The sequence below is a fragment of the Rhipicephalus sanguineus genome, unplaced genomic scaffold, assembly GCF_013339695.2.
Source record: "Rhipicephalus sanguineus isolate Rsan-2018 unplaced genomic scaffold, BIME_Rsan_1.4 Seq7199, whole genome shotgun sequence".
In the NCBI taxonomy this organism is placed as follows: Eukaryota; Metazoa; Arthropoda; class Arachnida; order Ixodida; family Ixodidae; genus Rhipicephalus; species Rhipicephalus sanguineus.
Window position 1 is genome coordinate 6,354 of NW_023615840.1, and position 14,709 is coordinate 21,062.

The window sequence follows — 14,709 nt, forward strand, 5'->3', positions numbered from 1 at the left end:
TGCGGGTGCGTCACTTGGGGTGTCTCCGGAAGCCGAATTGCCGTCCGCCCGTAAACAAATGTATCAAGTGTCTGGGGTTCACTGCTAAGGACCGCCCTTTTCTTGCGGGCAGAGCTCTCAAATCACGTAGAAATCTTTTCGGCGCCACTCTGTTCCCCGAACACGTACGTACTCTTTGGAGCTGCAAAAGAGATAGAAAAGGAGAATTAAAAAGAGTACACGGCATTAGGAATGCAGGCAGCCACACGAGCACTCGGACGAATCGTCGACGAGTGGCGGAGAGAGATGTGAGGAGAGGGCCATTAAAACCTGGAATGTTTCGCGCGGACACGTGAACCCCGGGGAAGAGTTTCTTCTGCTGAGCCGTTGCAGAGGCCCTGTCTTCAAGGACGTTGCCTGCCTGACGGACGAGTGGCGAAACACGGCCGGGGGCGGTGAGGAAGGGAAGCACACCAGATGCATACATAGGCCGGCGAACCCCGCACCATGAAACGAACCGCCGAATGCGTCGGTAGCGCACGAACCACCCCTGGGAACATGGAAGCTAACGTTTGCCTCGTCGTCGTCCTTATCGCCTTACCCCTGGTGGCTTGCAACGGTGAGCTGATGTATCTCTCTTGTCATCTTTTTGAGAAATTACCTCTCCAAAACACGAAAACTGTCTCGTTCATGCTAAATGTGATTAAAGCACACGTTATTACATGAGCGGCATCAATGCCACTATCAGGTGACAGCTTCTACCTACATTTGTTTGCGCTGGAATTAGAGCTTGTCGAGTACTTTTGTACTTAGGCAGGCTAAGTCTCTCGCTTGAATGTACCTTCAGGTGCATCATTCCGATAAGAGTTTACCGCTTGCGATAGTCTTGATTTACTCGCGTGAAGCATTAGTGTTACCAAGATTTCGAAGGTTTCCGCCGTGATCATAGTGATACGCGCAAATTAGACATTGGCCCCAACCCATGAGAGCAAGGAGGCAAAGAACACTCGTTGTTTTCGGCGAAGCTCAGGGAAGGCACCCTAATCACATTGAATGCTCGTAGAAAAAAAATGAACGCCCACAAATACCACGGGCATGTCGCAGTCGAAGCGTGCTGCCGTATTAATTGCGCCGGCTGTCTTAGAATGGTGTTCTAATTAAGCTGAAATTGCATTCGCCGTCGAGATTCAGAAAATTAAACATAACGCACTGATGAAAGCGACTATTCATTATGTAGTCGACCACACTTTTCTACACACCTCTACAAGATCTTTTTGCTCGGCAAGTCTACATAAAAAAGCATGTTTCACGACAGAAGCAGTCGACATTTATGTTGACAGATTTGGTGCTAGTGTTTTCTATAGACACCACCTATACATAATAAATGGTAGGTCTTTTTTGTTGTTGGTTGCTACGATGAGGTTTTGTATATTTTCATGCGGCGTGTAACTTATCAAGCCTGTGCTTTGCGGTCTCCACGTTAGTTTGTGCCTGCGTCAATGTTGTCTTATAAATGAACAATTATTTTGTGTTGTGCACTTTAAGACCGGTCACTGATTTTCGTGCTTTTGTTTGCGTGCCACATCCCCTGCCCCTTACTATACTTGCATGCTGCTACGTCCCTTCCACTTCTATTAAACTTATGCACAATTTTACCACAGCTCGCGCGTGAAACCCACAACAATTTCATGCACGCTTCGCCCAGCTGTAAACAAATGCATTGTATAATTACTAATAGTAATTACTAGCCAAACATGCCCTTCTATATTACCAGCTGAAGTATGACAAACAATTTCAGAATTATTAACTTCTCTTACTTTGAAGCAATAAGCGAGGCACCCGCAGAATTGACGCTGTATAGGACATGCTTATGGTATTTCTCAAGATGGGCACTCTGTGTGTGGTGTTCAAATGCAGCTGGAGAAATACATTGGCTGCAGCCGACAACGCGTACAATCGCTTGCAACCTCTCCAAGTGTTTTCCGCGAAAGGCGCAATACATATACTAATACAGCTGTCACGTGTGCACGAAGTAAAATTGTTTAGGTTAACACTATCATCCACGTCGGCGCGAGGTTTCTTTCTTAAATTTTAATTGCACTATTAAAAAAAGGTTGCGTAGCGAAGTCATAATATTTGTTAAATTTTTACTCATTTTCTCTGGTAACAGTGGGTTACGCGAGGAGTCAGGCTTTTCCTTGTCGATTGAATCCGCGGTCCTGTACATCATTTCAACACGCAGGGAAATTCATGGGTGGCACGTAGGCACAGGTGAAAGCTCGTTGCGTAATTGTGGTGAATAATTTAGCCCTTAGTCCTGGCACAACTATCACGAATGGCGGGAGTACACTTCATCATCGCGACAACCTCTCGAGGAATGTGTAAAATGGGTGGATGATGTGAAGCCATCGCTGAAAAACTACTTGTTCAAGGTCTTGATGGAATTAAAGGCGGATGACGGAGACGGGCTAGGCATGTGCGACCGTGCGCTCAATGCACTGGAGGTTCAACTTAGCAATTTGGGCGAGTTCGTAGAGTTTCGTCATAAAACGCGCGCACCAACACCAAGACGAAAAGCGCTCGTGCCGTCTAATTGCAAACATAACCCGATAGTAGCAATGAATTATTAAGAAAAAAATCAATAAAAAAGAATGAGACGTTCGGTAACACATTAATTTATTTATTCTAATTTCTAGTTAGGATGAGAAATCTGGGCTGAATGTACAAATAACTATTGGACACGTTATTTTACATGTTTGCTTGTCTTTTGTGTTAAATCATTAGTTATAACTTTAAAACTTCATATCAACAATTCTTGGTTAATCCCCCAGTGTGGGAATGTGCCACGTGTACAGGCACATCATAATCGTCATCATCATCATCGCCGTCGGTTTCTTTTGTTTCGCCTTCGTGTGGTTGCACTTTTATGATGAAGCTAGAAATTATATTTTATCAATACACCTCCGTGAAGAACATTGCTCTGCTCGAAATTTGGTTGCTGTTCTGGTGTGTAACAGAACTCGACAGTCTATATTTACAACCCCCACTCGAGGGAACGAGGAAATAAACCTTGTTAAAGAAACCCGCCTGTATAAGCAAACCCCACCTCTATTTTTCCAATACTCAGTTGTTAAGCTGTAGACCCTAGCATCCATAACGTGAGCCCAGAAACGTGATGGCGATCCACATCTCGTACTTAAACTATGTTAGCCAATCCTAAAAAAATATTGGCAGCCGTCTTATGTGAATAATGTACACAACTGCGACACTTAGATCATCTACTTGCTGTCTAGATCCTTTCGTGTAATAATGCGTTTCGTAAGCGTGGACCGACGAGTGGACATCTTTATTTTTCAAAAATAGAGTATCAGCTATGCGGCACCGCGCCAACAAGGGCAAAGGAGTACACGGATGGCGCCACATCGTCTTCGGAAGTGTCACCAGTGCGCTGGCCCTGGAACGCCGCCATCCACACAATCGCCAAGTTCCGGCCCGAGCAGTACTGTGCCGGGGCGCTAATCAGCGATCAGCACGTGCTCACCGCAGCACACTGCATCGAGTAAGCCGCATCTTTTATTTTTAAGGAATCCATATGCAATATTCATGACACCAACCTGATCTAAAACTTTGCGGTCGGTTTTTGTCACACGTATGTCCGTATATTTTTAAAGAAAAAAACGCTCTTCTTTGAAAAAAAAAGCCCGACCAGCTGCCTCTCCATTTACATATCTGGCATTTTTTTTCCCTCTAAAAGCATGAAACATGCACTGGTGGTGTGCAGAAGGCAATCTATGAGACAACATTAAGCACGAATGAAATAGTGCCAGAAACGAATGGAATCGCACACGAACTATTTTTCGGAATAGCTTTGTAACAAAACACAGAACTTTACCATTAATATTTGACACCCTGGACTTCAGTATTTATGTCGTTATCAAGTTTGCTGGATACGATTGCACGTTATAAAGTCTTACTATTCAAAATCCTATTGAAGTATTCTTAGCATATTCACAGTTTGTTCGTGTGCCCAGAAATGTTGGGAGGGTACGCGCGGTCATGTGTGCGACATTTTTCTGCTGCTCTGTCAGTGGCCTACCATATCGCGCTCTATTGCGCAAGTCCTTTGATATATTACCTGCTAGTGCTACCATAACAAAATATAACGAAATTTACAGCAAATGTTATGGCTTATGCCGCGCAATAAAAACTAAAGCTGTCAGTTTGTATTTACGCATGTTGACTATTTCACCCGAATGTTCCACAATTTAACAGAAGGAATGAAATGCAGGGAACCATTCGCTTCATTATTTTAAGCTTTCAAAGATTTGCTCATGCCTATAGCGCAAAGTTTTTCTTCACTCACTTGCAACTTTATTGACACACTATAGCTGTGCTAATAACTTTTACATCTCTTTCAGCAAAAGAACAAGCGATGGCATACGTGTCCATTTGGGGTCCTGGCGACGAAGCACACTCGATAAGGGTGAACTCGCAATGTCCGTGAAGGAGATGTGCATTCATCAGAACTTTTCTGGCAGTGTAAGTGCGCATGCGTCATTCAATGCAACTTATATTTACCTTCAAATAACTCTAGGCAATCTTCCTTCCACCGCAATTTTTCTTCGCTCACTGTACAAAAAGTGATGATCTCAAAATCTTTGACGAAAGGACTACTGTTTACTTCTATCGTGCGTAGCAATTTTCTTTGATGTGCTCGGCTGCTGAACCGAAGGCGGCGAGGTCGATCCCGGCCGCGATGGCCTTTTGATGGAGGCGAAATGCTAGAGGCCCGTTTGCTGTGCGTCGTCAGTGAGCGTTAAAGAACTCCACGTGGTCGAAATTTTCGGGGCCCTTCATTACACCGTCCCTCACAATCATATCGGTGCTTTCGCATGTAAAACCTCAGGTATTATTAATAATTGGCTTTGAAAAAAAAACAAAGAAAGAGAGAGGATAAACTAGTTCTTCTCAAACCGCACTTATTCCGACTGCTAGAGTTCCTTTCGATTACCGCCGAAGCACAGCACCATTTTATAAATAAAATAGACCAATAAAGCCTTATATGCACAAGCAGTGCTGTCCCTCATTTATTGGTTATAATTAGTTAGTTATGGAACCATATCTTAACATTTTCATGACATCTTAAGGGTATTTTATATTCGACATTGCCTGATGGTGAGGGGTATCGAAAAACTATTGAGTGCGAATTTTTTTTTTCAGATTCAGTGACATAAGTAGGTTTCAAGTTTAGTATAAGCTTGAGCTCCGGTCGGAATGATGTACATTAAAGCGAGATGAAGACGCTTGAATTCAGCCCTGGAACAATAAGCAAATTGCTGACTCATCGTGAAAGAGGCTTACAAGAAGCGCTACTTTACAAAATGTTGCGTGGATTACTGCTCGCCTTACTGTGCTGCATACTTATGCCCATCCCCAAAGCGCTTCCAGAAAATTCGAAAAGCTTGTCTTCATTCTTTTAGTCTTTCACTTTAACGTTCTATGTATGCTACCAGAGATAAGTGCATTGTGTTGTTTTATAATTTGCGAAAGCTATTTTCTATTGCACCGTAAGTCTGGTACGCAGGATATGGTCGAGGAAATAATATAATAATAATAATAATAATAATAATAATAATCATAATAATAATAATAATAATAATATAATAATATAATAATAGAGTTTATTTGCCATCTTTGTGAAATACAGATTGGGGGATTGTAGAAAAAAAGCTGTCCCCGGACAGCTTGACTAGCCTACAACCCTTTGTATTTGGCAGTAAGGCAATATCACACATAAACACACATGCATATGTACATACACTCTTACATAATTATACAAACCAAAGTCACACACACGCGCATATATACAGGGGCATAGTAGTGCTTTAACATATTTCACTCACACTTCATCTTAATAGGCAACCGAAATCAAAGATGTCTAAACATTGTCAACGTGAATCTATGTAGAAACCTCATACATCCTTTAAGTTCTTTGAAGGAGGCCGTAAAAAGATCAAACTGTATTGATTTATAGCTGTTTAATAGTGTAGGTATTGTTATTTGAAGCATTGGTTTTCCGTAGTTTGAACGTGGTGTTGGCACTAACCATTCCTCTAAGTGTCTGGTACTGTAACTTGGAGCTTTTCTTTGAGGTTGGGCAAGATTACCTAGGTTGTTTATGTTCCGATAATTATCTTGTTTGTATATGTGACTCAAACGATATTTGTACAAATTATGTGCAGGGATCACGCCCGAATTGTTAAAGGAAGTTATTGTCGATGCTGTGTACGAAGCGTTGTACGCGTGGCGGAGATATTTTTTTGTAACAGGAAAATACATTCTAGATTGGTGTGCGTTGTGGTACCCCATACTATTTGACAGTAGTTTAAATGAGATTGAAAAAGTGAATTATATAGTAAAAGTTTAATACATGTGGGAAGAATGTAGCGCAAACGGCCTACTACACCAGTGATTTTGCTAGCTTTAATTAGGACGTAATTAACATGATTATCCCATGACATGTTGGCTGAGACGATAACACCCAGACATTTGAAGTTCTCGGTAATTTCAATACTTCGGGAATGTAACATAATGTCTTGATGTGGGGGCAACCGCTTGTTCTTTGGCCTGAATATGACTGCTTTTGTCTAAATAGGGAACTTATTTTACAAATGTGTATTCTAAATTGTACATCTATGTATTTTCATGTTAGATCTTTCTTACAGAACGCTCGTTGTTTGTGTTGCACTATTATCTTGCTTTTCATTTCAAAGTAGCATAAATGTACAGCAAAAAGCTGAGCTTTCTAAGACAGAACGCCTGGCTTGGTTATTTAGAGCTCCATAATGATCATAATTATAAAGACACCAGTAGATTCATTGGCTTATCACTGCCTACATCTTATGCCCCCTGTAAATCAGTAAGTTTCTATGCCACTGTCATGATATTCAGGTAACACTGAAAACATTTCTCCGGCGAAACAAGACCACGGGACTTATTTGACATACTATACGTAAGCGCTAACTGCAACGAACACCTGCAGTTTATGAAGATCAATCCGTATCGTAATGCATTTTTCTTTGTTCCTTTACAGACCAACGATATCGCCATAATAACGCTTGTACAGCCGGTGAACTTCACGACTGGCATTAGACCAGTTTGCCTTCCTTACCGAAAGGAAACTTTACCAACAGACTCCGAGGCATACACGGCGGGATGGACAGCTAGACCAAGTACGTAACGAGTTTTGTCCGCGCCATACTCTGGTAATGACGCGGCTACTACAAGGTTCAGCTATCTTCGCTATATGATATAGCTCTTTATTTATGAAGTCAGCAGCAGGCGAAGGAGGACTTGTTCCCGTGCGCTTATTCACAGAATATTTTCACTGTCTTCGGAGTTATCAGGTTGACGAGGAGAACGTTTTCATTTCCATACGATAAGCTGTAGCCTTTGGCACAACCAAAAATATATTTTGAACACCAGTGCGTAGATTGCTTTCCTGTACTCCTCGTTCGGGTCTCTACATCGTTGGGCAATGTCCATGATTTGAGGAAAGCAAGTAAAGCTGCTCTTTTATCAAAGCACAGTTTATATTTTAGCTGTGCATATAACTAAAAAAACACTATTTTATCTGGTCAAAGATTTGCAGTATTACGAACGGAACACAAGACTGCCTTTCGTGTTCATCGTTTCTACACAACATCCTTTGTGCATCTTCCTCATATCGATAGATCATCATCAGCTGCACGGTTTTCTCTTCGTGATAGTAGCTCGAGCTCGGCTAATAACGACTGGTTCCATATAAGTGAAGAAAGTGCGGTGTGAAACACAGCATTTCTTTTTTGAATCTACAGCAGCCCAAATTACTAGCATTACTCCCACTAAAACTCGCACTTGTGAGACTAGAAGTATGCGCTTGCACGTTTACAACACCTGTAAGTGTACCGATTATAACTGCTCTTCATTCTTGCTGCGTACATAGGAAAGGGATACCGTCGCACGAGGAGATCCCTCAAGGAGCTGAAGCTGACCCTTCTTAGTAAGAACACCTGCTTGAAGTACTTCGATATCGCTCTCTCCGACGATGTGCTGTGTGCACCGCATGATGGTGGCTCACTTTGTGAGGTAAGAACTTCGAAAACATATCTTTTGTAAACGTACCTATAGAATGTGTTCTTCGCATCACTCCACCAGTATTTTTAAGATAGAATCTCATGAAGCAAAACTGATGGCGCTTTCCAGTGTATCCCAGATGTTGACCATTGAAGAAGCAATGGCGCTGTGGTAAAATCGTCGCAAATGCACACGCAGGATAGCACGATGAAATATAGCTCAAGGAGTGGCAGAGGAATAGTACCATGTGGCGTATGGACCACGCCTGCACAATACCTTTGGTTAATTTAATGTTTTATATTGGCGAAGGACAACTGAGAGGACCCAGAAGAAGCAGGTGATGAGGCGCGTTGATGACATTGCCTAGATTACCTATGAAGAACATACATAGTGCTCACTCACGGTATTCGTGTCGCGTAAGAATAACTACGCCTATCGCAAGAAAATATTATGCACACAACTGGTGGCATACAACAGCTATACAGAACCCTAAGTGGAACTATGTCGCAAATAGCATGCTATTGTATGCCTTTGTCCGTCCGTCCCATACATATTACGCTTGATACGTAGCAACCGTCTCAGTGACGCATCCCACGGTTTTTATTGGCTGTGAGGTTGTAAAGTTGTTATGCTGCTCAGCTTTAGTATATATTCTTGTTTTTGGCGGCAACATAACCGCGGTATCAAAATATACCGTGCCTATAGTATACTAAGACTTTTTCTTCATGTCGAAGGGCCCTAAATGGTTAAAGTTATTCTGTCATGCGCGCCATGTGCAAGGTCCCAAAATTGCGAATTTTCGATTGCTTACGTAATCTTCAGGTTACTCGCTGTATGGTTCAATGTTAACTTTGCACTAATCTACTTACACCTGAGCTTCAGCTCAGCGGCGAAAGCGCGTCTCACTATCACAAACTTCTTTCCGTGCCAAGATTCCATCTTATCAGTCATCACACTTTTTGTAATCAAAGAAGCACCTATTGATTTACGGAATGGAAATTCAGAATATTTACCGTGATATCATTCAAAGCCCGGCGGTCTTTCCTTTTTCAGGGAGACAGTGGAGCACCTATTATGCAGAACATCGGTGGCAACTGGTTCTTGCAGGGAGTTCTTTCAGGCGGCCCTCCCACCTGTGGCGACTCGACGCTCCCCATGGTCTTCACACGAGTTGCTAGCTTTATGGACAACTTCATCAATCCCTACTTCAAAGCCAAGTCACGCGAGGCAAAGAAAAAGTTTTGCACCCTGAAGTGACATAACCAAGAGCGTGCGTGGTAACCAGAGGACATGGATACACTACTCGCAAAGACGAGAGATGGGCTCGAATCAGTGCCATTTCACTGTTCATTTTGCCATCATTATTTATCTCGCGAAATTCACATTCACCTGTAAGGGCTCAAATCTATAACCGCTTCTTTCGTCGCATTTCTGAACCCCGAAAAGGTCAATGACAATGAGCTTTCTAGTCCGAAAATTGTGCGTTTTGTATATATGTCTTATAGAAATATTTTCAGAATGTTTATGTCTACTATGTTGCACATACGACGTGCAATTTTTTTTCTGCTCATTTCAAGGTAGGATCGACGCTGAGAAATCATTTGTCGTAGTTTAGTCGGGGCCATGTGCAAAATAGGGAGGAAGAAATCCTGAGGCCACATTCTTCGCTCAACTTTCAGGATAGCATTGTATTACTGTGCGATGTGGCATTTGAGTTTGCCCTCAGAAGAAAGTGCCGTTCAACAATGACAGACAATGTGCGCGTCTCCCGTTTTATTTGCGGATATCGAAAATAAAATGCTGTGCTCAAATGCAAGTGTTCATTTTGGTATGTAGTGTTGTCGAACAGATGTTTTGGTAAATATTGCTGGCATGTTCTAGGCGCTCAGAATTAGACATCGCATCTTCTAGTACCACTCACGGTCTTGTCAAGTGCGCGTTCTAAGAAGCAGTGTCTGGAAAAAAAAACATTCTGTCATTCAGCTGGCGACAAAGCAGGCGTAGGAAAACTAAATTACACGTTGCAGTAGCTATTAACGATATTAGAAGAAACCTATGGCGAATTTAACACAGTCGTAGTGTTCTGAAACTATGTGCAGAATGAAATCGTGGATAAAACATGTAATACAAATGAATGTAATATAAATGAATATAAACACTGACACGCACACCCGAGCACCTGCTACTTGGTGCTATGTTTGAGGGGCGAAGTTTCAACTGCGCGAAACATTTTGTATGCCGATAACGTGAAAACTGTAAAAAAGGCATTAATTACTTAATGAATACCAAGGTTGCAATGAAAGCTTACATAATACATCATATCTATCCTAAATCAGACATTTAGTTCGCAGTCGTGGTACTTCAAAACGCGTGCGCTATAGAAAGTACCACCAATCAGTCAATAGAGACATCAACTTCGTTTTAGCTTAGTTAAAACAATCTTATGTCGTGTGTTCGATATTTCTGCTTTGCATAACACCACTATTCCCAGATGTGAGTGATGTACACCGACAGAAGTTTGGATTTCCTCGCAAACGAAATAGGTTTATCAGAAAAATAACTGTTTATGATTAGAAATATCTTGCAGAAAAAAAAAAACGGTAACGTTGGCGATCAGTCCAAAGCTCTGGCACAGCTGTCCGCTTTAAGCACGGCCAGGCATTAAGGCGCATATTTTGCGCCGCGAATATAGTCCGATAGCATAGCTTTTCGCCGCGAATATATTCCGATATCATAGCTTGTCTCATGGCGTAATAGCGTACTGGAAGAGAAAGGTTAACCACAATGGATGAATGCGGCCGTCTCACCCGCAGATGGGACAGACGGATACATCAATGACGATGTGGCAGCTCCCTCACCCATCTGGTAAAAGTAAAGGGGTGCGGTTGGAAAAAAAAAAGTAACAATTTTTATTGCTCCCTCCCAGTACCACAGCATATAATCCTTCAAAACGTCGCACTAATCATCCAGCCAGTAGTTTCTGACCATTGAGGCAAGAGCTAGATGTCTTCTGAAACATCCCCATGCGGAATTTTTGTGAGACAACTTCCCGTGGGAACGCCAATTCATAAACATGAAAAAAAAAAGCTTGCACTCGACCGCGCAATGCTTGATACATGGCGAAGCTGGCTGATTTTATGGCGTTCTCGTACAGCGACAACCCTCGCTTCACGATGCGCTTCTGCTTCTTCGGGAGTACGCGCTTTCTGTGCGCGTCCCATGGCTACATCTGATCGAGCGGCGGTAGCGGGGCGGAACTCGCTTGCGCGAGGTGCCTCCGTCGCTAGGCGTGGCTTAGCGGTAGCGGCTGCGTGGTTATCGCTACTGCGCATGCGCGGCTTGGCATGGCGTCATGAGGTTATGCATCGTGTTCTAGCAGCGGCGGCATCGCTCGTTGCCATGGCTATGGCACGGCTGCCTTTTCGTGAAACGCGCACTGTTTACGACTGGCTTAAACAGCTCTTAAAACCTAGAAGAGAGCTGCGTATTTTAAATTTACGTTTTTTTTATTTAGAACATAGGGCACTCACTGAGTACACACCAAGTACATAAGGTATCAAATCTAGTAACAGCTAAAGTTTATACACGCTATGTACATGCTGCAAAGACGCAACTGTCCGTTCTATGGCTTTGGTTTGCCACTAATTCTTCTGATTTGCTATAACATGAATTTTGTGTTCTTAATAATACTTGAAATTGCCGATGCTGTGTGCGACCTAGCCACGTTGATGTAGGTTTGATGTAGCTACGTGTACATTACTTTTCGCCGTAAATGCATGCTGGGCTTTTTATGTACTTGGACTCTGAAGGGGGCAAGCTGTAACGCTAATTTTTTTGCCCCCAGTCTCAGCTGCAAGGATTACTTTGGTCGCACATCTTAAACGATGAGTGTTAGCTGAAAAATCATGGCTAGTAAACCGTTCAATCTAGATGAGTCGAGGTATTGGTTGTTGACTTCGTAAGGCCTATCGCGGCCCGACTCGAGGGGGGACGCAATGCGCACGCAAATACGGCCCGCGCTTCCCCCAGAAGATTAACGGGTTGCGTTCTTGACTGTACTTGCCTGTCTTACGCGCTTCAAGCATGTCTAACTTGGAGCGCGGGAGGAGGGGGAGGGGACGTCTACCTTGTTAAGAAAGCATCCAAGCAGAACAATTTGAACGGACCGGCTGTTTGCAACACATTGCTATTTGCAGTTTGTAAAAGCAGCGAACGTTCACCTGTTGGCAGATACAATCTAGGATGATGACGAACTACACGTTGCACGAATAGGAGCGGGCTATCTTTTACAGAAGTTGGCTATTTTGTGAACAAAATTATACATTTCAATGCAAAGCCTTCTTCGGCGAATGGGCTACCAGATTTATCTGCGACGTAACACCTTTCTCACAGGGATAAAGAGGGAAACAGGGGAATACATGGGAAACATATAGCGGCATATATTGAATACCCAATCGTATGCACGACTTGATAAACGTGTCGTGGCTTAAACTCTCAACCTTTCAGGCATTTAAGGTGCCAACCAAGGAGGTTAAAAAAAACTTCTGCAGTGGAGGCGGTGCGCCGCCGCTGACGCCAATGACCGCCATATTGCTCAAGGCAAAAAACGTGTGAGTGGTCGCTTGGGCCCGCAAAGTTCCACAGAAGGCGAATTTCTCCACTCCTTTGGTGACAAGCGAGTGTTGTGGATGTCTCATTTGTTGGACTGCAATCCACTCGACAACCACATGTACAATATGTCGAAGAAGATTGCCAAGCTGTACATAAAACACGCCGGGCCTGCGCGGAGCGCGCAGCGCAGTCACAGCGAAAGCTGGAAGAGCGGCCTTTCTGGAGCCCTTTCTAAACTCTCTTGGGTAAACTATTACAGTTACACTTGCAAGGTACCCACTACGCTACAAATCAAATTTTTTGTGAATTTGGGAAGCATTCAATATGCCATTATTCGTCTTTCTGCGGCTAAGCGAGGTACCCGATATACATCTGTAAGAAATTACGTGAACTTTGTTGATGCTGCCTGTGGATAGTGACGATTAAGAATTATGGTTGAACAATTTGTAGTGGGTGGGAAGCTTTAAACCACACACTCTTTGCGCAATTAGCATTCCGTGACTCCTGGTTGTTGTTTTACTCTTCTCACGAGCTATATTACACATGTTAACGCGATTCCTAGCCCGATATGAAGCTTGCATAGGAAGTTTTTGCAAAAGAGTTTCAGCCACTAGCGTGGCTCTGTATGTTTTTATTATTGGTATATAAACGTCCCAAGTACATCAATAATAGACACCATTTACAGTAATACACAATGCTACAACCAGGGCTGGGCAAAGATACTTTGAAATTGTATCGCGATACGATACAAGATACTCAGCCAAGAAGTATTGGAGATACACATACAAGATACTAGAGCAATAATTGTATTCGATACGATACTTGCCAACTGTATCTTAAGATACTTCGATACATTCGCAAATTTACTATTATACACCCCCATGGCGCAGTAGCGACCGCCTATGCATGAAAAGGTTTCTAGTAAATTTCTTTAATGTGACCAATTTTCTTTCATTTTAATGAAATGTCTGTTAGTATCTCAAAAGTTTTGTCCTTCTTGCTCAAAGCGCATTAGTTTATTTCCGACAGAACTTATTGGGGTTTGTTCTGGCTGCTTAACAGGACAGCTCTCACTGACAGCGGCTCTTCCTTGTCATTTTTGTAATTGATGAGAGTCGCTGCTCAGCTTGCCGACCAGCTAGCGGGTCGCCATCTAATCACAGGAACTTCAGTAAGACGCCTTCGCACGATGGCGCAAATACCGGTGTGGAGTTTTACCTTGTTTCTTAAAGACCGTTTACACAATACGGAATCACCGGTGTACAGTAGGAACCACGCTGCTAACGACATTTTTCGTGACGCATCGTGTATACGTAGAGCTCATAAAACTGCAGTGACTTTTCATATTCACCTTATCTGCTGGCGTAAAGCGTTCGTAATCAATATACTCATTAACGTGCAATCTTTTTACAATTTTTCTTCAACGAGAGAACAAGTGCACCCCAGAAATGCCTAATACCTATTGTATTGCCACGTGGTGGCGACGATGAAGAAGGTGGCAGTCACACTGGTAGAGGCGAAACTGCTCACTGGGCAAGCTTGTGCCCAGAAAACTAACTAACTCAAAGTAGAAGCAAAGCACGCTGTACACTGATATGTTTTCAAAGCAACGTCGAGCGGCGCCACTGCTCTTGTCGCAACTGGGGGCATCCACGGTCACAAGACTGCCACCCCCGCTTCCGCGCACGCGCAGAGCACTCGGATTGCAAATGTGGTGCGTCACAATGTAACTATTGCTGACTAGCAGAGCTCTGGGCCGAATGAAGAGCGCATGCGCGCACGTGTCCTTGCCGCCGCCGCTGGCCATCCCGGCGATAAACCGCCTTCGCGGGCAGTGTCTGCCCCCAGAAACGCATAGCTCAGGCGCGCGAGCGTCGCGCCCGAACTTGAGCTTGGGTTCCCTGTCGGCCTTTGGTATTCTGTTCATCGGCGGAACGCGTGGTTTTTTATACATCAGCGATCAAACCTTCCAGCATTACCGCTGGTGCTCGTGTAAGCTCTAGA

The 14,709-nt window shown here is 43.4% G+C and overlaps 1 protein-coding gene across 1 annotated transcript; it reads left to right on the forward strand.

The window, feature by feature from the left end:
- Positions 1–434: 434 nt before the first annotated feature.
- LOC119378178 (chymotrypsin-like protease CTRL-1) lies at positions 435–10,088 on the forward strand. Its single transcript, XM_037647400.2, has 6 exons — positions 435–598; positions 3,343–3,538; positions 4,398–4,518; positions 7,073–7,211; positions 7,964–8,106; positions 9,148–10,088. The coding sequence occupies exons 1-6, from the start codon at positions 487–489 to the stop codon at positions 9,349–9,351; spliced, it is 915 nt and encodes a 304-aa protein (XP_037503328.2). The 5' UTR covers positions 435–486; the 3' UTR covers positions 9,352–10,088.
- Positions 10,089–14,709: the final 4,621 nt, after the last annotated feature.